Consider the following 24,638-nt stretch of genomic DNA (forward strand, 5'->3'; position numbering starts at 1 on the left):
ATTAGTGTTTTATTATCTAAATATGTCTTTACTGTGGTTATTGATATACTTGGCAGCTCCCACATTAGGGGCATAAATATCATGATTGTTAGGTTCTCTTGTTGGATAGACCCTTTAAATATGATATAGTGTTCCTTTTCATTTCTTACTACAGTCTTTAGGATAAACTTTAATTTATCTGATATGAGGATTGCTACCTCAGCTTCCTTTGAGGACGATTTGAATGGTAAATGGTTCTCCAATCTTTCATTTTCAGGCTGTAGATGTCCTTATGTCTAAAATGAGTCTCTTATAGACAGAAAATAGATGGGTCTTGCTTTTTAATCCAGTCCAATACCCTTAATCTTTTGATGGGATCACTTAGCCCATTCACGTTCAGAGTAACTATTGAAAGATAATGAATTTACTGTCATTGTATTACCTATTCAGTCCCTGTTTTTGTGGATTATTTCTTTGGGCCTCCTCTTTCTTTTACAGGGTCCCTTAATATTTCTTGCAGAGCTGGTTTGGTGGTCACATATTCTTTCAGTTTCTGCCTATCTGGAAGCTCTTTATCTCTCCTTCTATTCTGAATGAGAGCCTTGGTGGATAGAATATTCTTGGCTGCATATTCTTCTAATTTAGGACCCTGAATATATCCTGCCAGACCTTTTTGGCCTGCCAGGTCTCTGTGGAGAGGTCTGCTGTTAACCTAATACTTCTTTCCATATAAGTTAGGGATCTCTTGTCTCTCATTGCTTTAAGGATTTTTTCTTTATCTTTGGATTTTGCAAGCTTCACTATTAAATGTCGAGGTGTTGAATGGTTTTTATTGATTATGGGGGGGTCCTCTCTATCTCCTGGATTTGAATGCCTGTTTCCTTTCCCAAATTAGGAAAGTTCTCAGCTATGATTTGTTCAAATATGCTTTCTGGCCCTCTGGCCCTCATGGTGATTTCTGGAACCCCAATTATATGTAGATGCTTCCTCTGAGGGTATCATTTATTTCCTTTAACAGTTCCTCATGGTCTTTTAATTGTTTTTCTCTTTTTTCCTCTGCTTCCTTGGTTTCCATCAACTTGTCTTCTGTGTCACTCACTTTTCTTCCACCCAATTAACCCTTTTGTTTAGGATCTCTAGTTTGGATTGCATCTCATTTAATTGATTTTTAATTTTAGCCTATTAGGTCTAAATTCTGCAGTCATGAAGTCTCTTGAATCCTTTATGCTTTTTTCCAGAGCCACCAGTAGCTTAAAATTTTGCTTCTGAATTGGCTTTCTGTCATCGAATTGTAATCCAAATTCTGTAAATCTGTGGCAGAGAGTACTGTTTCTTATTCTTTTTTTTGGGGGGGGGGGTGAGTTCCTCCTTTTAGTCATTTTGCTCAGTGTAGAGTGCCTGTGTGAGTGGTTGAGTCAAGAATATCAAACACGACCTAGGTAAATTTCACCCCCGATGATTGTGATGAGGTCAGAGACCTGCAATTGAAAAGAAAAATCAGAAAAAAATTAAACAAGAGGACCACTAAAGAGAAAAACAAATTTTAAAACAATGTAGTAAAAAATAAAAGCCCAAGAATCCCAAAGAAGAAGAAGAAAAAGAGAGAAAAAGCAAAAGTAAAGAGGAAAAAAAAGAAAAAAGAAAGGAGAAGAAAAAAAAAAGGAGGGGGACTCGGAGATAGTGGTAGTGACGAAGTTGTAGTGGAGGGAGAATGTAGTCTACCTGAGGATCCTAGAATGCGATCCTCTTGGTTCTGAGTATATTAAGTTCTGTATGTTAGAAGATGACCAGTCCCAAATTTATATAAACAAGAAATACTTGTAGAGAGCCCCAGCATTGTCCACAAAAACATAAATGAGATAAAACAGGGGCAGACTGGGAATGAAGAGAGAATATAATCTCACAGAGTGAACCAGCATGGTATACCACTTGGTTCTGGATGCATGCTGGTCATGTTTTAGAAGGTATTAACTTCTGCCATTGTAGAACAAAATGAGGCAGAGAAAACAAAGAACACAGAACAAAACAAAACAAAACAAAACAAAAACATGTATATCTCCCAAAAATAAGTTGAGTATGTTGAAGGGAATCCTGAAGTAAAAAATCTATCTAAGACATGTAATTATAGAAATATGAAAGTCAAAAAGGAAGCAACTTAAAAATTAAGAGTGGTAAAAGATTGTAGTTAGGGTGGGAAAAGAGAAAAAATGTTGGAAATTTATAGTCTGATATAAAAATTAATTGTACTGGTAAAAGGAAAAAAATGGAGGGGTATCCTTTGGTTCTATATACTGTAAATCCCTGACTTCCTCTGAAGCTTTCCAGTGCTGCTTGGTCAAGGATATGCTCTTCCCCTGTTCTTCCAGCTGGTCTTCTCGGGGAGGGTCTGCCGTGCTGATTCTCAGGTTTGTGTACTTGGCGGAGATGCCCCACCCCCGCTGGGTGCTGGGCTCAGTGGGAGCTGTTTACCTTGGAGGCCCCTGCTCCCTGGCGGTCCCATCTCTCCCAGGCAGAGGGTGAAACAAGGAGGAGCAACCACAATGGTGGCGGCCAGGTCTCCAGCTCTGGAGTCAGCTTCCCACAGTAACTAACGCAGTCTCCCAGTCCGCAATGGCCTAGATGCTCCCGGGCCGGCAGGGGGGCTCTGATCTGCACAGCTCGGGGGCGCCCAGCAGCAGGAGAGTCCTCGCTGTCTCGTGCCCTCCCCATCTCCGCCTGTCCTGGGGGGAGTGCAGGATCATGGGCTGTGTCCGCTGGCTTGGCGCCCTGGGATCCAGGGCTCTGCGGTGCTGGAATCACGCTTCCGGGGTTGCGGCTGCCGAGACACCTCTGTCCAGAGCTGCCCGCCTAACCGACTGGCTTCTCCCCGGTGCCGAGTGCTCATGCCAGACCTTTACCAAGGTCAGCCCTCCGTTCGTGGTGCGCTTTCCCCTGGTGCACTTCCTCTATTAGTGACTCCAGGAGACTGGAGGCTCCGCTGCCCCTCCTGCAATTCTGCCCAGTTTCCCGGCTGAGCACTTTTCTGTCCGGGAAGAATCCAGTGCAGAGTTTTAAAAGTTCTTGCTTCTCCGGGGCTGGGGTTTCCTGTCCTGGAGGCTCTCGCCGCCTGGCCTTAGCTGGGCTCCTCGCGGTGCCCCTCCCCAACTTGATTCATTTTTATTTCATTTTTTCCCATCTTCCTACCTTGTTAGAAGTGAAAACCCTTCTCTCTGTAGCTTTCTGGCTATTCTTTCTTTAAATCTCAGGTCGAATTCATAGGTTTTCAGGATTGTTTGAAAGTTATCTAGGTAAGTTGGTGGGGCCAGGTGAGGTGAGGACCCTACTCCTCCGCCATCTTTCCTGAATCAATCTCCCTTTATGGCAGTATTGTTGATACACAGGGTTCTATTAGTTTCAGCGTACAGCATAGTGATTGGGCAGATTTACATCTGCCCAGAACAAGTGTGACTACCATCTGCCACCATGAAATGCTATTACAGTACCATCGACTATATTCCCTATGCTGTACCTGTCTTTCCCCTTACTTACTCATGTGATAACTGGAAACCTGTACCTCCCAGCAACTCCTCTTCACCCATTTTCTCATCCTTCCACTCTCCTCTCTGGCAATCATCAGTTCTCTGTATTTATGGGTGTCTTGTTTTTGTTCATTTGTTTGTTGTCCAGCTATAGAAGAATGAATAAAGAAGATGCTGTATATAGATACAATGGAATATTACTCAGCCATAAAAAAGTGAGATCTTTCCATTTGTGACAGCATGGATAGACACAAAGGGTATTATGCTCAGTGATATAAGTCAGAGAAAAGACAGTTACCATATGATTTCACTTATATGTAGAATCTAAAAAAAATTGTGATTTTTTAAACCAATTTCTGATTGCTGAAAAAAAAAAATTTAAATGACCTCTTATAGTCCCTTCCAGAATTGTTTTTCACTGAGAACAAGAAAACATAATACCTGTCCTCCCAGCCAAAACGAATGGCCTTTTTTGAAACTTCCTTTATGTTTATGTTTCCTCTGACTGTAATGCTTTCTTCTCTGTTTTCTGATTGGTGAAACACAGTTAACTTACTTGTCTCAGGTGTTATAGCTGCCATCTCCTTATTGATTATCTCTCTTTAATTCTCTATTATAATTTAACACTTCCTTTTTTGAGTCCCCAGAAGATGATATAGAAATGTCATGTTATGACTTAAAATATTTATATTTCATTTTTTAAAAAAATTTCATTGAAGTATAGCTACATATACACAGAAAAGAGTACAAGTCATGAGTGTATGTGTTTTAATCCATTCAGGCTACTCCAACAAAAATATCAAAATATATATGGCTTATAAACCATAAAAATTTATTTCTTTTAGTTCTGGAATCTGGAAAATCTAAGATCAAGGTGCCAGCAGATTCAAAATGTCTGATGAAGAATCCACTCTGTGATTCATAGATGGCACTGCATCACCGTCTCCTCATTTGACAAAAGGAATGCGAGCTCTCTGGGGTCTCCTTTATGAGGGCACTAATCCGATTCATGAGGGCTCAGTCCTCATCACCTAATTATCTCTCAGGTGCCCCACCTCAAAGTGCTATCACATTGGAAACTAGGTTTTCAATTTAGGAATTTTGAGGAGACACTGACATTCAGACGATTGTAGTAGAGTTGAATGGGTTATCATATAGTATGCCCATTTTATCATGACCCCATAAGAAATAAAACCGTGCCAACACTCTAGAAGTCTGTTGTGTTCCCCTCAAAACATTTCCCCCAAAGTATACACTAACCTGATTTATAATATTATGACTTAGTTCTGTCTATCCTGTACTTGATAAATGGAATCATGGTGCTGTATTATGTTGTGTCTGTGTCATTCTCTCAGGTGAATTTGTACCTGTAGTTCATTTATATTCATTGAGTTACATAAGTATAACTCAGTTTAAGATTCCATAGTATAACTGTCACAATTTACCTATTCTCCTTTAGTGTTTGGAGTTTGGGTATTATAAATAATGCTTCTATTAATATATCATACATTTTTTCCTGAATGTTAGAGTATGCATATTTAACTTTATAGTCCCAAAGTTTGCCAATAAAGTTTTAACAATTTCCACTTCCATTAGCAATGTATGAAATTTCTGTTTGCTCTTTATTTCACCATTTTTTCCCTAATTTTATCTAATTTTCTAATATTTTCTTATTTTCTGGAAGTGTATTGGCCTCAAAAATGTAGAAATCTTTTACTCTTCATTGTTTTAATTGTATAAATCTTTCTCCTCCTCGGCTAAGTTTATTCCTAAGTATTTTATTCTTCTTGATGCTATTGTAATGGAATTGTTTTCCTAATTTCCATTTTAGATTGCTCATTGGTATAGAAGTTCAACCGATTTTTGTGTGTTGACTTTGTATTCTCCTACTTTGATGAGTCACTTATTAATACTGACATTTTTAGGCATGGAATCTGGTTTGCATGTAAGATTGTCTCATACTGCAAACAGAGATACTTTTACTTCTTCCTTTCCAATTTGGATGCCTTTAATATATTTTTTTCCTAATTGCTCTGGTTAGAATTTCTAATACTGTGTTGAATAGAAGCAGTAAAAGCTAGCATCCTTGCTTTTCCCTTGATCTTAGGTAAAAAGAGTATGATGTTAACTGTTATTTTTTTAAATGACCTCTGTTGGGCAGCCCTAGTGGCTCAGTGGTTTAGTGCCGTCTTTGGCCTGGGGCGTGATCCTGGAGACCCGGGATCGAGTCCCACCTCGGGCTCCCTGCATGGGGCCTGCTTCTCCCTTTGCCTGTGTCTCTGCCTCTCTCTCTGTCTCTGTGTCTCTCATGAATAAATAAATTAAAAATCTTCAATAAATAAATAATAAATGACCTCTGTTAGTTGAAGAAATGCCCGTCTATTTCTAGTTTGTTGACTGTTTTATCAGTTTTGAATTTCTGCATCAATCGAGATGATCATGTGTTTTCTCTGAATGTGGTGTACTATATTGATTAATTTTGTATGTTAAACCCTCCTTGCATTCCAAGAATAGGTCATATGTGATCATGATATATAATTCTTTCAATATGCTGCTGAATTTGGTTTGGTACTATTTTGTTGAAAATTTTTGAGTCAGTATTCATAAAGGATAATGGTCTGTAGTTTATTTTCTTGTGTATCTGACTCCTGGACTTATGAGTTCCCTCCTCTTCAAGTTTTTGGAAGAGTTTGAGAAAGGATTATTGTTTATTCTTTTTGAAAAATTTGGGTTTTATTTTGCTTTATTTTTTGCATACATACATGCACACAAGAAAGGGAGAAGAGAGGGGTGGGGCGGGGAGTGGTAGAAGGGAGGGAGAGAGAATATTAAGCATGCTACATGCCCAGTGTAAAGCCTGACTTAGTAGCTCAATCTCACAACCCTAAGATTATGACCTGAGCCAAAACCAGGAGTTGGATGCTTAACTGACTGAACCACCCAGCTGCCTCTTTGAAATATTTGATAGAATTCACCAGTACAGCCTTCTGGTCCAGGAATGTTCTTTGTTGGAAGTTTTTGATTAGTGAGCTCTTCAGATTTTCTTTCTTCAAGATTCAGTCTTGGGAGACTGTGTTTCTAGGAATTTGTCGATTTTGTATAGGCTATCTCATTTTTTTGGCATACAGTTGCTCATAGTATGCTTTAATAGATTATTTTTATTTCTGCAAAACCAGAAGTAGTGTTTTGGTTTTAGTAATTTGAGTCTTCTCTCATTTTTTTAGTCAGTCTAGCCAAAAACTTGTCAATTTTGTTGATATTTTCATATAATTCACTTGTGATTTCATTGACTTTTTACTGGAGTATAACTGACATGTAACATTTTATTTATTAGTTTCAGGTGTGTAATATGATTCAATATTTGTATACATTGTGAAATGATCACCATAAGTCTAGTTAACATCGGTCAAACTATAGTTACAAAATAATTTTTTTTCTTGTGATGAGGACTTTTAAGATCTACTCTCTAAGCAACTTTCAGATATGCAGTGTAGCATTATTAACTATAGTCATTATGCTGTCCATTAAGTCCCCATGACTTTTTAATCTTATAATGGAAAGTTTGTACCTTTTGGGCCCCTTCACCCATTTAGCCCATTCCCCCTTTTCCACCTTTGGCAATCACCAATCTTCTCTGTATCTATGAGCTTGAAGGTTTTGTTTGTTTGTATTCCACGTTTAATTGAAACCATAGAGTAATTGCCTTCTCTGAGTTATTTTATTTAGCAAAATGCCCTCAAGGTCTGATGTTGCAAATGACATTTTTATGGCTGAATAGTATTCTTTTGTGTGTGTGTGTGTGTGTGTGTACACACACATACATACATATATGCCACATCTGCTTTATCTATCCATCCATCAGTGGACACTTAGGTTGCTTCCATGTCTTGACTATTGTGAATAATGCTGTAGTGTATATATAGGTACACATATCATTTCAAATTAATGCTGTTCTCTTTAGATAGGTACCCATAACTGGAATTGCTGGATTGTATGGTAATTTAAATTTTTAATTATTTGAGGAACCTCTATACTTTTTTCCTTAGTGGCTGCACCAATTTACAATTTACATTCCCATTAGCAGTGTACAAGGGTTCCCTTTTCTCCACATCCTTACCAACATTTTTTTATTTCTTGTCTTTTTGATAACAGCCATTCTAAAAGGTGTGAAATGATATCTCATTGTGGTTTTGATTTGCATTTCTCTGATTCTAACTTATGTTGGGCCCCTTTTCATGTACCTGATGACCATCAGCATGTCTTTGGAAAAATGTCTATTCAGTTCCTTTGCCCATTTTTGAAACAGATTGATATTTGCTATTGAGTTGTAGGATATTAACCTCTTACCAAATATATGATTTGCAAATATTTTCTCCCATTCGGACTTTTATTGTGTTGATGGTTTCCTTTGCTCTGGAGATTTTTGTTTTGATATAATCCCCTTTGTTTATTTTTTCTTTTTTTTTTCCTGTGCTTTTGAAATTAGATCCATAAAATCATCACCAAGACCAATCTGAAAGCATTTACCACCTATGTTTCCTCCTGGTTTTATTTCAGGTCTTAAATTAAAGTCCTTAATCCATTTTGAGTGTTTTTTTGTGTGTATGGTTTCATTCTTTTATATACAGCTATCCATTTTTCCTTCCATCATTTATGGAAGAAATTGTCCTTTTCCCATTGTATATTTTTGAGTTGTCATAAATGAATTGGCCATAAATGTGTCAGTTTATCTCTGTGTTCTCTATTCTGTTGCATTGCTCTATTGTCTGTTTTAATGATGGTACTGTACTGTTTTGATTACTATAGCTTTGTAATATAGTTTGAAATCAGGAATTGGAATTCCTCCAGCTTTTTCTTCTTTCTGAAGATGGTTTTGCCTATTTGTGGTCCTTTGTGGTTCCCTACAAATTTTAGGACTATTTGTTCTATTTCTGTGAAAAATAACATTGGAATTTAATGGGAATTGCATTGAATCTGTCTATTGCTTTGGGTAGTGTGGACATTTTGTCAATATTAATTTTTCCAATCCACAAGTACAGTGTATATCTATTCATGTTGTCTTTGATTTCTTTATTCAATATCTATCTTACAGTTTTCAGTGTACAGGTCTTTCACTTCCTTGGTTAAATTTACTCCCAAGTATCTTATTTTTTGATGCATTTGTAAATAAGATTTTTTAAAATTTCTCTTTCTAATAGTTCTTTATTAATGAATATAAATTCAATACATTTTTGTATTTTGATTTTGTATCTTCCAACTTTACTGAATTTGTTGATGAGTTCTAAGAATTTTTTATTGGAACTGTTAGAATTTTCTATGAATAATATCATATCATATGCAAATAAATCTGACTTGCATCCATTATTTCTTTTCTTGCCCAATTGCTGTGGCTAGGACTTCCAATAGTATGTTGAATTAACAGGTTGTAAATGGGGTATCTTTCCTACAGTTATATTTCTTATAATTTCTTTCAACAGTGTTTTAGTTTTCAGTGTAGGAGTATTGCACTACTTTTTAAAAAAGATTTATTTATTTTAGTGAGGGAGAGCAGAGGGAGAGGCAGAGAGAGAGAGAATCCTAAAGCAGACTTCTCGTTGAGTGGAGAGCTGGATGCAGAGCTTGATCTTAGGACCCCAAGATCATGACTTGAGCTGAAACTAAGAGTTGGTCACCAAACAGACTGAGCCACCCAGGCACCCCAGAAGTCTTGCATTTCTTTTGTTAAATATACTTTGTCATTTTTATTGGTTAATAAGACTTACTAAGAAAGTCTGGTTGTAGCATTGATTGCTAGGAAACTTAAAGGGGCCCATTTATCCCTATTTCTGTCCCCTGTGCATAATAAAGTGGGCCTGTGCCCATTTTTAAGAACTTTGGAAACTATGCAAGTCCTAAAGATCCTAACATTCATTCATTCATTCATTCATTCAACAAACATTTGTTAAACTCTTTGTATGGGCGAGGCAGATACAAATAGGCAGATATAGTCTTTGCCCCCTAATCTCAAAGAGCTTAAAGTTACAGTAAAATTCAATAGAAATATTTTAATGTCTTTTTTTAAGATTTTATTTATTTATTTGAGAGAGAGAGGGAGAGCACAGAGGGAAAGCAAGAGGGAGAAGTACACTCTGCTTTGAGCAGAAAGCCCGACATGGGACTCCATCCCAGGACCCTGGGATCGTGATCTGAGCTGAAGACAGATGCTTAATTGACTAAGCTACCCAGGCACCTCAATAGAAATATTTTTAAAAGCCTGTGAAGACTCATGCCACCCATTTGAATCTTATTACTGGTCTTCTACATTATATTCTTACCTAAACTTTTTGAATGCTCTTTTGTTAACATTTGAAATACCAAATATTTCTTTAAAGAATATAATCCATAAAGATTATTGCTAAAACTAAATATCCTTCCTTATTTTTATCATATTTTTGGTATTTGCTTCTATCTTTTGTAATTGAATTAAAATATATTTTCATTTTTAATGCTCTCTTGAAGAAAGCATAATAAATAGAAAGGGGATATTAATCTAAGCAGTTTATAGTTTTATTTAAGCATTTTTCATGCCTGAACAGTATCAGGTAAATTATTGGCGAGAGTCATCTCTGGGCTTATAAGCATCACAGACTGCCACATGCTAGCTGAATAATTTTAATCAAGTCATTGATCTCCTCCTCTATAAATTAGACATGATAATATTTCTTATTTAACCAATTTTGGTTGTGGTGGAAATAAATTAGATAATCTTTGTAAATGAATTTTGTATAATTATATTGTTTTATATGATGTTTGGTTTGTGTTAACTCTCTCACAGGAGTACCTACTCATGATAGGACTAAATAATTGGATGCTCTGGGCTGCCTGTTTCTTCACATTCCTCTCTTTATATTCAGTTATCATCCTTTTGATGTGCATGATTTTCTTTGTCAAGGCAAGTGTCTAATTCACTGTAGTATGCTATAGCTAAACTTTGAGAGGAAAACAGATATATGGTGTGGACTTAATGGATTAAGGTTGTCAGGAAGTGAACACTTGCTTGTTGTTGACTCCACTCTGGAAACACAGGGGCTACTTAGTCTTTCAGCAAAATAAACTTTAAGTCTAGATGTATGGACTATTTGTAATTAATGAATTGTTTACTCATATCCCTGAGGTTTGTCATTAGTTTCACTAGTACTATTAAAATATTTAAAGATGTTTTCTTTCTCTTCTTTTGTTTTGCTGTGATGACATTTAGAGTGTGGCTAACTGGCTTCCTGTTTGTTTTGTTAGATAGATCCTGCGCCAATCATCCAGTACAGCGATCCATCTCTTATCTTCATCTTTTTACTATGTTTTGCCATCGCCACAATATTCTTCAGCTTTATGGTCAGCACGTTCTTCAATAAAGGTGAGTGTAAAACTCCTGGAAAGATAATTAGTGACTCAGTGGAGATTGTCTTCTTTGCAGAAATGTCTTTTCATGTAGTCTGCCTATTTCTAAACTGGATTTTTTTGGATTTTGGATTTGAGAAGTTCTTTATAGATTTTGGATATTGGCCCTTTATCTGATATTTCATTTGCAAATATATTCTCCCCTTCCATAGGTTTCCTTTTAATTTTGTTGATTGTTTCCTTTGCTGTGCAAAAGCTTTTTATCCTAATGAAGTTCCAGTAGTTCACTTTTGCTTTTGTTTCCCTTGCCTTTGGAGACGAATTTAGCAAGAAGTTGCTGTGAAGGAGCTGAATGATGTTGCCGCCTGTGTTTCCTTCTAGGACTCTGATGGATTCCTGTCTCACATTTAGGTGTTTCATCCATTTGGGTTAATTTTTTTATTGGAGTTCAATTTGCCAACATATAGCATAACACCCAGTGCTCACCCTGCTAAGTGCCCCCCTCAGTGCCCATCACCCAGTCATGCCAACCCCCCGCCCACCTCCCTTTCCACTAGCCCTTGTTCGTTTCCCAGAATTAGGTGTCTCTCATGTTTTGTCACCTTCACTGATATTTTCACTCATTTCTATCCTTTCCCCTTTATTCCCTTTCACTAATTTTTATATTCCCCAAATGAATGATACCATATAATGTTTGTCCTTCCCCGATTTATTTCACTCACTCAGCATAATACCCTCCAGTTCCATCCATGTTGAAGCAAATGGTAGGTATTTGTCATTTCTAATGTCTGAGTAATATTCCATTGTATACATAGACCACATCTTTATCCATTCATCTTTCAATGGACACCGAGCCTCCTTCCACAGTTTGGCTATTGTGGATATTGCTGCTATAAACATCGGGGTGCAGGTGTCCCGGCATTTCATTGCATCTGTATCTTTGGGGTAAATCCCCAGCAGTGCAATTGCTGGGTTGTAGGGCAGTTCTGTTTTTAGAACTATTTTTAGTTCTATTTTTCCTCTTTGAGGAACCTCCACACAGTATTCCAGAGTGGCTGCACCAGTTCACATTCCCACCAACAGTGCAACAGGTTTCCCCTTTATCCACATCCTCACCAACATTTGTTGTTTCCTGTCTTGTTAATTTTCACCATTCTCACTGGTATAAGGTGGTATCTCATTGTGGTTTTGATTTCTATTTCCCTGATGGCAAGTGATGCAGAGCATTTTCTCATGTGCTTGTTGGCCATGTCTATGTCTTCCTCTGTGAAATTTCTGTTCATGTCTTTTGTCCATTTCATGATTGGATTGTTTGTTTCTTTGGTGTTGAGTTTAATAAGTTCTTTATGGATCTTGCATACTAGCCCTTTATCTGATAGGTCATTTGCAAATATCTTCTCCCATTCTGTAGGTTGTCTTTGAGTTTTGTTGACTGTCTCTTTTGCTGTGCAGAAGCTTTTTATCTTGATGAAGTCCCAATAATTCATTTTTGCTTTTGTTTCCCTTGCCTTTATGGATGTATCTTGCAAGAGTTGTTGTGGCCAAGTTCAAAAAGGGTGTTGCCTGTGTTCTCCTCTAGGATTTTGATGGATTCTTGTCTCACATTTAGATCTTTCATCCATTTTGAGTTTATCTTTGTGTATGATGTAAAAGAATGGTCCAGTTTCATTCTTCTGCATGTGGCTGTCCAATTTTCCCAGCACCATTTATTGAAGAGACTATCTTTTTTCCAGTGGATAGTCTTCCCTGCTTTGTCGAATATTAGTTGACCATAGAGTTGAGGGCCCACTTCTGGATTCTCTATTCTGTTCCATTGATCTATGTGTCTGTCTGGTTTTGTGCCAGTACCACACTGCCTTGATCACAGCTTTGTAGTACAACTTGAAATCTGGCATTGGGATGCCCCCAGCTCTGGTTGTCTTTATCAATATTCCCCTGGCTATTCGGGGTCTTTTCTGATTCCACACATATCTTAAGGTTATTTGTTCCAACTCTGTGAAGAAAGTCCATGGTATTTTGATAGGGATTGCATTAAACGTGTAAATTGCCCTGGGTAACATTGACATTTTCACAATATTTATTCTTCCAATCCATAAGCATGGAATATTTTTCCATCTCTTTATGTCTTCCTCAATTTCTTTCAGAAGTGTTCTATAGTTTTTAGGGTATAGATCCTTTACCTCTTTGGTTAGGTTTATTCCTAGGTATCTTATGCTTTCGGGTGCAATTGTAAATGGGATTGACTCCTTAATTTCTCTTTCTTTAGTCTCATTGTTAGTGTATAGAAATGCCACTGATTTCTGGGCATTGATTTTGTATCCTGCCACACTTCTCAATTGCTGTATGAGTTCTAGCAATCTTGGGGTGGAGGCTTTTGGGTTTTCTACGTACAGTATCATGTCATCTGCAAAGAGGGAGAGTTTGACTTCTCCTTTACCAATTTGAATGCCTTTATTTCTTTTTGCTGCCTGATTGCTCAAGCTAGGACTTCTAGTACTATGTTGAATAGTAGTGGTGAGAGTGGACATCCCTGTCATATTCATGATCTTAGGGGAAAGGCTCTCAGTGTTTACCCACTGAGAATGATATTTGCTGTGGGCTTTTTGTAGATGGCTTTTTAGATGATGAAGAATGTTCTCTCTAACCCTACACTCTGAAGAGTTTTGATCAGGATTGGATGCTGTATTTTGTCAATTGCTTTCTCTGCATCTATTGAGAGGATCATATGGTTCTTGGTCTGTTTTTTTTTTTTTTTACATTAAGCCTTTAATTTTTTTATAAATTTATTTTTTATTGGTGTTCAATTTGCCAACATATAGAATAACACCCAGTGCTCATCCCATCAAGTGCCCCCCTCAGTGCCCGTCACCCAGTCCTCCCCTTCCACCACCCCTAGTTCGTTTCCCAGAGTTAGGAGTCTCTCATGTTCTGTCTCCGTTTCTGATATTTCCCACTCATTTTTTCCTCCTTTCCCTTTGCCATCAACTTGTCTTCTATGTCAATCGCTTGTTCTTCTACCTCATTAACCGTCATTGTTAGGAGCTCCAGTTTGGATTGCATCCCATTAATTGATTTTTAATTTCTGCCTGATTAGATCTAAATTCTGCAGTCATAAAGTCTCTTGAATCCTTTATGCTTTTTTCCAGAGCCACCAGTAGCTTTATAATTGTGCTTCTGGATTGGCTTTCTGACATCGAATTGTAATCCAAATTCTGTAACTCTGTGGGAGAGAGTACTGTGTCTGATTATTTCTTTTGTAGTGAGTTCTTCCTTCTAGTCATTTTGCTCAATGCAGAGTGGCTGAAAACAAGTTGTACTGGAAAAAGGAAGGAAAAAGGGGAAAAAAGGGGGGAAACAAACAAAAAAACAAGGAGGGCGTGTCCTCTGATTCTGTATACTGTAAGTCCCTCAACTTCCCCTGGAGGTTTCCAGCGCTGCTTGGTTAAGAACTTGCTCTTCCCCTGTCCTTCCAGCAGGTCTTCTGGGGGAGGGGTCTACTATGCTGATTATCAGGTGTGTGCACCTGGGGAAGCTGCCCCGCCCCTGTCAGGTGCACACGGTTCAGTGGGAGCTGTTTATTCTGTGAGGCCCCTGCTCCCTGGCGCCTACTCAGTCCCAGGCACAAGGTGACATCAGGAGGAACAACAACAGTGGCGGTGGCCAGCTCTCCAGCCCTGGAGTCAGCTTCCGCAGTCACTACCATAGGCTCTCAGTCTGCAGGGACCTGGATGCTCCGGGGGCGGAGGGTACTGATATGCACCCGGCGGCAGGAGCGTCCTTGCTGCCCTGTTTCCTCCCAGCCTCTGCCTGTCCTGGAGGGAGCACTGGATCCTGGGCCATGTCCCCTGGTGCTTTGGGCTGTGGGGCCTGTGCTGCTGGAATTGCGTTCCTGGGGCCGCGCAGCCCCCTCTGCCCGGAGCTGCCGCCTGAGCCCCTGGAGTGCTCCCATGGCCCCGCCTGGCACGCTCCAGCCATTTAGGGAGCTCGGCCCACAGTGTGTGGCATGCCCTTCCCTGGGGCACACCTCCTCTGTTTGTGACCTAGTATCATGACATAGACTGAATCTCATAGTATCTGGAAATACAATCTAGATATTTTCTGATTATGTCAATAATAGTATTTACATTTGTAATTTTTTGTGCTGAATGATAATGAATATGTAAAATTTCCACTAAGATTTATAATATTCATGGTTACTACATTATAGAATGATAAATTCCAGAAAAATTAGTTACTGAGATGTTTAATTTCAGCCTTTTGTTTATTCAAAAAATGCTTTTGAGCATCTACTAAGTGCCACACATTGTATAATGGTAAGCAAATGGTGAATAAAACCAATTTCTGTTCTCACTGTGCTTATTTTATTACACTCTTTCAGTAACACAAAGATATTTGTAGTTTAGGTGTTTGCATGTTCCTTAAATTGACCTTATGATTTCTTTCTTTCTTATTTCCAGCACATTTTGCTGTTTCTGTTGGAGGTTTCATTTATTTTGCTACCTACTTTCCATTTGCCACAATCTCTACAAACTTTGGACAAATGACATTCACCCAGAAGCTAGCTTCTTGTCTCAGCTCAAATATTGCAATGGCACTGGGAACTAAATTCCTAGTCAAGGCAGAAATGGAGAGTGAGTATTTACTTTGTAAATTTGGCCATATTCTCATAAGATATTCACAGTTTTAAAATTGATTAATATTGTCAAACTGTGCTTCAAAAAATTATATTACTTCCTACCACCATCTGTAGTACATGAATGCTTCCACATTCTCTCTGTAAATTTACTCAAGTCTGTTAGTGCCTTTCCCTACTCCATTCGGAGTTCCTGGCTGCTGTTTAGTGCTAGGAGAGGAAGCAAAACAGGTCTGCTTTTAATAACTTTTTGTCTTCCTTTTTTCATCAGTGCACCATCTATGCAAAAAGTCTTCTAGTCTTCTCTCCTGTAGATAGATAGCATTTATCCCTGCATTTCAATGATTTTGGTTTTCTAAAATTATATTTTCAGTGAACATTTAGCATGAAGAGGGGTGGACAGAGAGGAGACAGTGTCTTAACCCATAGGTTTGCTTATTTTTCTCTAAGTTTATATTCCTGACTTAGTGTATTTTGGTTTTGTTTCACTCATAACTGATTCTTTGTGGCATGCTAGGAAGCATTTTACATGATTACTTGCTCAGATGTCCTAAATTCTAATGGTATAAGAAAGCAACTGACTGTAATAGGAATCTCTATAAAATATTAACACCTTTCTTCTTCACTCTTTAATTATGATGCAGATGGATAACTGTTTTAGTGTTAAATGGCACCTAAATTAAATGTCAACTGTTATCTCTTAGAAATTGGAATTAAGTGGAGTAACATCATCTCACCACCCAAAATGGAGGACTTTGACTTTATCCATGTGCTGGGGATGTTTTTATTTGATGCTTTCTTATATGGCCTTGTGGCCTGGTATATAGAAGCTGTCTTTCCAGGGGAGTATGGTATGCCCAAGCCATGGAACTTTTTCTTGCTGGTGAGTTCTAATACTTCTGTTACTGAGAGAGGCTACAGCCCTTATAAATATGTATTATAATTTCTATAAAAGCCATCATGAATTGATTTTCCACTCTCTATAACTGAATCAATAGATCAAGTGAAAGAATCATTTTATTTTGTAAAAAGATTTAATTTATTTATTCATGGGAGACACAGAGAGAGGCAGAGACATAGGCAGAGGGAGAAGCAGACTCCCCACAGAGAGCCCAATGTGAAACTCGATCCCAGGACACTGGAATCATGACCTAAACCAAAGGCAGGGTGCCCTGAAGGAATCATTTTTAATTACTCTGGCCATTCACTGGCCTTTTCCTGATATACTTTAAAGCACCCAGTACATATAACTGTAAATAATCTGTAGATCCTGGCCTATAGCCCCAAACTTTACAAATTCTGAGTAATCTGTCGCATTTTATAGGCAAATATTTCAGAAGCAATTGAACTCAGGTATACAAAAATTAATATAGCATGGGTCTTTGGGTGGTAAAAATAAGAGGTTTAGTTATGTCCCCTTTCTGGGCACTCACCACCTGCTTTATATCCTTGTTTAGCACTGATGTCTTAGAGTCAGAGCCATAGCATTTTGAGAATCATGTGTAACTTGCCCTCCCTTCTCAGTCTTTTCTCTTATTCTCATTGACTTATATATTGCTAAGAGAAGATATGACAAAGAATGATACAATACTTTTTGCTAGGACCTCGTTTTAGAGCAATTCTCTTTTGTCCCTCTCTTGGACAGTTTTGGTTTTATTTTTTTTATTTTTTTTTTCAGTTTTGGTTTTAGTAGGATAGTTTGCTTTTATGCCTTGGGGATTCAAATTAAGCCAATTAGCTCCAAAATTTAATCCCAAGAAATTTTTAGCAATCCATCTTGGGACAAAAAGTAACAGGCTAGAGTATTTTCTAAAGCATCATTTTTCAATACCATTGCAGTGATTTCGCTTTTATTACCTCCCTTTTTTTAGCGCTCTCACTGGTTTGGGGAAACACCAGAGAGAAAAAAGGAAACAAGGCAATTTTATGAAATTAATGAAAGCAAGTATTTTGAAGCAGAACCTACTAATTTGGTGGCAGGTATCCAAATCAAACATTTATACAAGGTATTGCTTTTTTCTTGTTGGGACTGAAATTTAGTTTATAGTTCATTGTAAGTGATTATTACCAGAAATGCCAAGAAAAAGATCACATACTAATAAAAAGTCATGGCCATACTGTTTACTTCCTTTGAGAAAGATCAAAATTAAATTTTTTCAATATGTGATAAGAAGTTACATCTTTCTCCTTCCTCCAGAATAGATTCAGATTTTCTATAAACTATATGGTATCTTCCACAAATGCTCTCATTTTAAAAAGTAGAGTCTATTGGAGATGAATAATTTGAGTATATGAACATTAATTTCTGTTCACAAATGTTTTGCATTTATCTGTTATGCAATCTCTCCTCTGTCAAGCAGTTCATCAAGGAAGGACTTTTGAATCTCTTAATTTATCTCCACCAATGGTAGGCATGTAGTATTCAGGTAAACTGTACATTGGCTGGCATTGCCTCTCAAAGGTCTACCTAAGCTTAGTTTGAACTCTTAAGGAAGCCTTAGGAAACCCAGAGCCCTCCCTGCAAATTCAGCCTCAGGAAACCCAGAGACCTCCCTGCAAATTCAGCTAATTTTGGAGATGTGTATATAAATCAACAAAACAAAACAGCCTACTGAATGGAAGAAGATACTTGCAAATGATATATCTATTAAGGGGTTAATATCAAAAATATGTAAAAAAAAAAACAAAACCTTATACAGCCCAACACAAAAAAAAATAAGAAAAAAAAAGAAAAGAAACAATCTGATTTTAAAAATGGGCAGAGGACCTGAATATACGTTTTTCCAAAGATGGCCAAAAGACACATGAAGGGATGCTCAGCATCACTCATAATCAGGGAAATGCAAATCAAAACCACAATGAGATACCACTTCATACCTGTCAGAATGGGTAAAATCAAAAACACAAGAAACAAGTGTTGGCAGGGATATGCAGAAGAAGGAATCGTCATGTGGGAATATAAATTGGTACAGCCACTGTGGAAATGGCATGGGGGTTCCTCAAAAAATTAAAAGTAGAATTACTACATGATCTAATAATTCCACTATTGGGTATTTGCCTAGGAAAAATGAGCTAACTTGAAGAGATGCATATACCTCAATGTTTGTTGCAACATTATTTACCATAGCCAAAATGTGGAAGCAACCTAAATGCCCACCAACCAATGAATGGATAAGGGAAAATGTGGTCTATATACATAATAGAATATTACACAGTCACAAGAAAGAGTGAGATTGTGCCATTTGACGCAACATGGATGGACCTAGAGTGTATTATACTACATGGAATAAGTCAGATGGAGAAAGACAAATATCATGTGATTCCACTCATAAATCAAGGCTAAATAATGAACAAACTAAAAGCAGAACCAGAACTATCAATACAGAGAAATGGTGGTTCTAAAGGGTAGGATGATGGAAGTTTGGGGAAAATGGTTGAAGAGGAGAGGAAGATACAGGCCTTCAGTTATGGCATGGGTATGTCAGGGGAATAAAAAGCAGAGCATAAAGAATATAGCCAATGATTTTGTAATAATGATATAATGAAACAGATGGTAGCTGTACTTGTGGTAAACACAGCATAATGTGTTAACTTGTCAAATTACTAAGTTGTATGTATACCTGAGGCTAATGTAAAGTTTTGTGTCAACTCTAATCAAAACTAAAAATATTGAGTAAAACTCTTGTTTTAGATGGAGAAATATCCAAGGGTGGTACCTCAGGGTACTATACAATCAAACAGTAGGAACAGTAACAAAGCATTAATTGTCAAGAGCCTCAACAGAAGCCAAAGGTAAAGAAGGGTTGTCTCAGATCTATGTGTAGAAGTGGCTTTTGTGGCTTTAGTGAACAAAATTTAAATAAATTTGTGCTACAGGAAATACCCCTAGCTTCTATTTAAAAGATTTGAAATAGTAAAAAATGAATAGAGGACTTTGAACTGCCAAACTTCTACAAACAGAAAGCAGGCTAGGAAAAACTCAGCTGCAGCCATAGGATGCTTTTCATGGCAAAGGAAGGATGATTGAGAAGTCAGAGTCAAGAGAATAGAAAGTGGAGCCAAGAACCTTGGAGAATCATTATCTGGTCTTCAGTCCTTATCAAAGAACTACCAACAATGTCAAATAGTAGATTTCAGAATTTCATTTGACTGCTTTATGTTTCTTGTCTTCTACTTAGAGTGAGACAGAGAGTATGTGTAGTGGTTAAGTTATGCATATCCCAGTACTTTGTGTTGGGTTTGTGGGGAGAGTGGAAAATGGTAGATTTCAAGTCTCTTTGGATCACAGATCTTCAGTTCTAGGGTAATTGTACTCCAAGAGGTAATCTCCAGAAACTAGATGACAGGAGGCTCATAGACACCTGGACCTGATTTAGATGACTAGACCCTGGACTTTGAGATGATGCTATAAAAGTTGAGACTTTTATAGCACTGAGAGCAGAGGAAGGTCTTTTTATGTGAGTACAAAATGAATCATTGGAGACAGAGGGCAGACTATGGTTGTTGGCAGCCTTCATGATGGTCCCAGGGATCCTCACCGATACTCACATTTTTGTGCAGTCCCCTTCTGCAGTAAATATGCCTACTTTGTAACCTGTATAATGCTGTGCAAGAGAAGTACAGGTCTTCCAGGACTGGATCATAGAAGTCATTATGGCTTTTGCCTTGACTGTGAATTACTTGCTCTGAAGATAGCACCATGTCATTCAAGCTGCTCATATGGACAAGAACTGAGTCTTCCCTAAACAATCAGAATGAACTTGAGTATGTCTACTTGGAAATGTATACCCTGATCTTGGTCAAGTCTTCAGATGACTTTAGCCCAGGTTGTCACTTGATTGCAGCCTCAGAAGACACTTAACCAGTCACATCCAACTAATCTATTACATGAACATGGTTTTGCAGTAGGCCTGGTCAAAGCAATAAGGAATATACTAGTGAGAGGAATACCAGCATCACTGATAAGGGCTGGCAGTAGGAGATACCTTAACAGAAATGAACTCACTTGTAGCAGTGGAAGTAATGTGAGTCCAACCAAATAGAGGATTGGTGGTGACACAGGCAGGAACAATTTTTCTAATAATACACTATGTCAAGTATAGTGTGGCAGTCTGGAACACCTGGCCCACAAATGATGGTTAGCAGAAATAGCTCTCTTGAGGTAAGATAGGAGGATAGCCAGTGAGGATATTGACCAACCAACACTACCAGAAGAAGTAAAAGTTGAATCATCAGGAGCTAAGACAGCACCTGATCTATATAAATTCAAGGTCTCCTTTACAGTTTCCAGTTTTTCAGAATTCACTCATTGACTTGAAGGAGGGTCTAGATTGGCTAGGTAGAAGTGCTCAGCAGCACTGCAGTAAATGTTTGTGATAATGATTACCCAAGTCCTGCAATTTATTCAGGTAACCATACTTGGAGATCCAAAGTATCTTCATGATCCTATTGTTAGAGCAAGGCTATGTTCAAGCTAGGTAATAAAGGTAATCTTAGCTTCTGATGACTTCAAGTAGGTACACTGGAACTACATTACCACCTAGTGGACATTTCTGTAGTTGCCATACAAATAATTAGAAATGACATACCCAATAGTTGGTATAACCCCTTATGTTGACTCCTTGGCCTCTGGGGATAAGCTGTCCTACTGGAAAAGCCAGGTGGAATCCTTTGAAACTGTATACCCCCACTGGCCAAGGTGGTAAATCAAAGGCAATATCACATTTATGGGAAAGTGGCAGAGATGAAAGCAGCATGAGTAGTAGTTCCCCTTAATCCCATTTAACTCTCCACTCTGGTCCTTGCAAACCTGTAGAGTGACAGTGGATCTACCACATATTCAAACAAATACTTCACCTATTTGCAGCTTTCGTATAATATGTGGTAATTCACTTGTGGTAAATTAACACAGCCTGAGAACATGGTATAGGGCTACTGATTTGGCAAATTCATTTTTCCTATATCAATGGGGATCTGAGATTTTTTTTGTATTTATTTGAATGGACAACCACAGTATATATTTATTTGTCCAGGGTTATAGGCTCCTCAGCTCTCTGTCCTAATAGAATCTGAAGGGACCTGTATTAGCTATATATTTTGCAGAGCATCAGTCTGGCCCTCTATATTGGTGAGCAGATCAGATAAGCAAGAAATAACAAGTATGTTGGAGGCCTTGGTTAGATATGTATTCTAAGGAAGAGACAGATAAAGCCTATAAAGGTTCAGGGACTTACTACATTGGTAAAATTTTTAGGAGTTAGTGATCTGCTATCTGCCAGTAATTCTTTCTGAAGGATAATTTTATGTATTTTATACCTCCTACCAAAAGGAAGATAGTGCCTGCTGGCCACTTCAGGTTTTGAAACCAATGTACTCTATACCTGAGAATACTGTTTTTACCCCATACCAAGTGGCACAAAAAGCTGCCAACTTTGAGTGGAGTTTGGAGTAGGAAAGGATACTGCAGCAGATCAAGGCTGTAGTAGTAGCACTCTTGCTGTTGTTCATCCCAACCCAACAGACTTTATGGTATTTGTGGGCATCATACTGAGAAAGTATATCATGTAGATTTTATGGTAAACCTCAGTGGAAGAATAACAATGCAGATATCTAAGGTTATGGATCAAGGCCATGCCATCAGCAATTGAAGCAGAGAATTATATTTTTCAAAAACAGTTCTTTTTTTTTTCAGGATATTTGGTTTATTAGACTCAACAGAACCCACCCTATCTCAGACATGTGCCTGTATTATTGTACAGACCACCATGGCTGGCCTGAGTGAGGATGCTGTACTCTTGTCCTGACCTTAAAACCTTGGAATTGGTCATCCTCTACCCTCATGCGGCCTGCTTGCTCTCTTTGGCATTCTTTGCCCACCCTGCGTCTTTTCCCTCTTAAGGTTCAGCCCACGGCTGCATGGTCTCCCATTGAATCCATGGGGCAACTGTTCCTAGATCCCTAGAAACCTCTCTCTTGGTGTCACTCATTTTAACAATCACATGCAGCCTAGGTCCCCAAAAAGCATCACTGGGAAAACAGGATGTAGAGATTAAAGACCTCTTGTGATGAGAAGTATGATTCTGAGGAAAATCATTGCTGTTTTCCTTTTTCTTTAATTTTTAAAGTATTTTTTATTGGAGTTCAATTTGCCAACATATAGCATAACATCCAGTGCTCATCCCGCCAAGTACCCCCTCAGTGCCCATCACCCAGTCACCCAACCCCCCGCCCACCTCCCCTTTCACTACCCCTTGTTCATTTCCCAGAGTTAGGTGTCTCTCATGTCAAAAACAGTTCTTGTATGCTGTTGGGCCTTGGTAGAGATGAAGCACCTGATCATGGGATACCAAATCACTGTGTCCAGAAATGGCCATCATGAGCTGGGTTCCATCATAAGCTGAACCACCATATCAGTAAAGACAGGCAAGACCAGCAGTTACCCATCCTAAGATGAAAGCGGTATATCAAAGATTGAACATGAGCAAAATTAGTGGATATCAGCAAGCTTTGTGAGCAGGGAATCTAAATCTTCATGTCATCCATGACTATTGCTTCAGTACTCACACACGTGGTTGTACTGAGGTCTTATATTAACCAACTCACACAAAGGGAGTTCCTAGTTTGCTTCACGGGTAGCTCAACTTGGTACATGAGTAAAGGTCACAAATGATTAGCAGCTGCACTGGAGCCCCAAAAAGGAATAAACTTGAAAGACAAAAGGAGAAGAAATCTTCCTAAAGGACAGAACTTCAAACTGTTCACCTGGTCCTCCACTTTATGTCACAGGATTGGCCCCAAAACACTGAACTAGGCAGTGGTGAATGATCTGGCAAATTAGGGGCATACAGTGAGAAAGACTGGAAGATTAGGGACAAGAAATTCTAGAGTAGAGATACATGAGTGGAACTATAGGAATGAAAACAAAGTGGGAAGACCTCTGTAATGCATGTTAACATCCACCAAAGACCAAGTATCACAGAAGAGGTATTAAATAACCATGTAGACAAATTTACTCAGGTAACACTAGCCAGCCTCTGCCATCAGTGATCATAGGAATAGAAATCTGTAGTGGCAGGAGTAGAAGAAAAACTGAAATACTGGCTCTCAGTCCCTAAGTAAATCTTACTATTCTTATTGCCACATTTCTAGCACCTCCTCAACAAAGCTTAGTTCTGAGGACCATCCACAAGGAGATGAGACATCTACTTGATGTCTAGATAAGTACGTAGGACCTCTTTCACATTGAAAGTGTCTTCATTTCATCTTACAGGAATCAGCATTTACTCTAGACACATTTTTGCCTGTAGAGCCTCAATCAAGATAACCATCCCAGAGCTTATTGATTGTTTGGTTCACCAGTATGGGATTTCACCTACTATCACATCACAAAGAATTCCACTTTCCAGCAAAGGAGATACTGCAGTGAGCTCACAACAGTGAGCTACACTGGTCTATAATGTACATCCAGAAACTCCCATCTGAAGGGAGTGATGAAATAGCCTGCTGAGGGCATATTTGAGGCATAAAGATGGTAATCTGTGGAAATGAGTCACCATCCTTCAGATGGAGTATCGCAATAAAAGAAAGGACATTATGTGGTACTGTGTCCCCAAGAGGTAGAGACATGGTTGGAAACCAAGGGGTACAAGCAGGAGTGGTCTTAGTTACTAGTATTCTAGTGATCCACTTGAGCAGTTGGCACTTTCTGTCATTGCAGCCATGGCCTCTGATCCCTAAGAGGAAGGTACACCAAGAGTTCCTTTGAACTATGAACTGCTTACTGCCAAGGGACTTTAAACCTTTTATGCTAAGAGACCAACAGACAATATTGGGCAATAATTATAGGCCTTTATTCTTTCCCCCCCAGATTTTTATTTAAATTCCAGTTAGTTAACATACAGTGTATTATTAGTTTCAGGTATAGAATTTAATGATTCATCACTGAACATACAACACCCAGTGTTCATCAGAACAAATGCCCTCCTTAATACCCATCACTCATTTAACCCATCCTCCTACCCACCTCCCCTCCTGTGACCATGTTTTACTCTATAGTTGAGTTTGTTTCTTGGTTTGCCTCTTTTATCCTGCCTCCCCCCCGTATTCATTTGTTTCTTAAATTCCACTTATCAGCA

General features: G+C 38.4%; 1 protein-coding gene across 1 annotated transcript in view; it reads left to right on the plus strand.

Moving 5' to 3' along the window:
* The window catches only part of LOC144319219 (phospholipid-transporting ATPase ABCA3-like), a 134,911-nt gene that overhangs the window by 28,804 nt on the left and 81,469 nt on the right, over positions 1–24,638 (plus strand). The window contains exons 6-10 of the mRNA XM_077907074.1: positions 10,312–10,432; positions 10,774–10,887; positions 15,329–15,502; positions 16,209–16,387; positions 17,376–17,510. Of these exons, the coding sequence (XP_077763200.1) occupies positions 10,312–10,432; positions 10,774–10,887; positions 15,329–15,502; positions 16,209–16,387; positions 17,376–17,510 (723 nt within the window). The remainder of the gene's footprint in view (positions 1–10,311; positions 10,433–10,773; positions 10,888–15,328; positions 15,503–16,208; positions 16,388–17,375; positions 17,511–24,638) is intronic.

This window comes from Canis aureus, chromosome 8, assembly GCF_053574225.1.
Source record: "Canis aureus isolate CA01 chromosome 8, VMU_Caureus_v.1.0, whole genome shotgun sequence".
Lineage (NCBI taxonomy): Eukaryota > Metazoa > Chordata > Mammalia > Carnivora > Canidae > Canis > Canis aureus.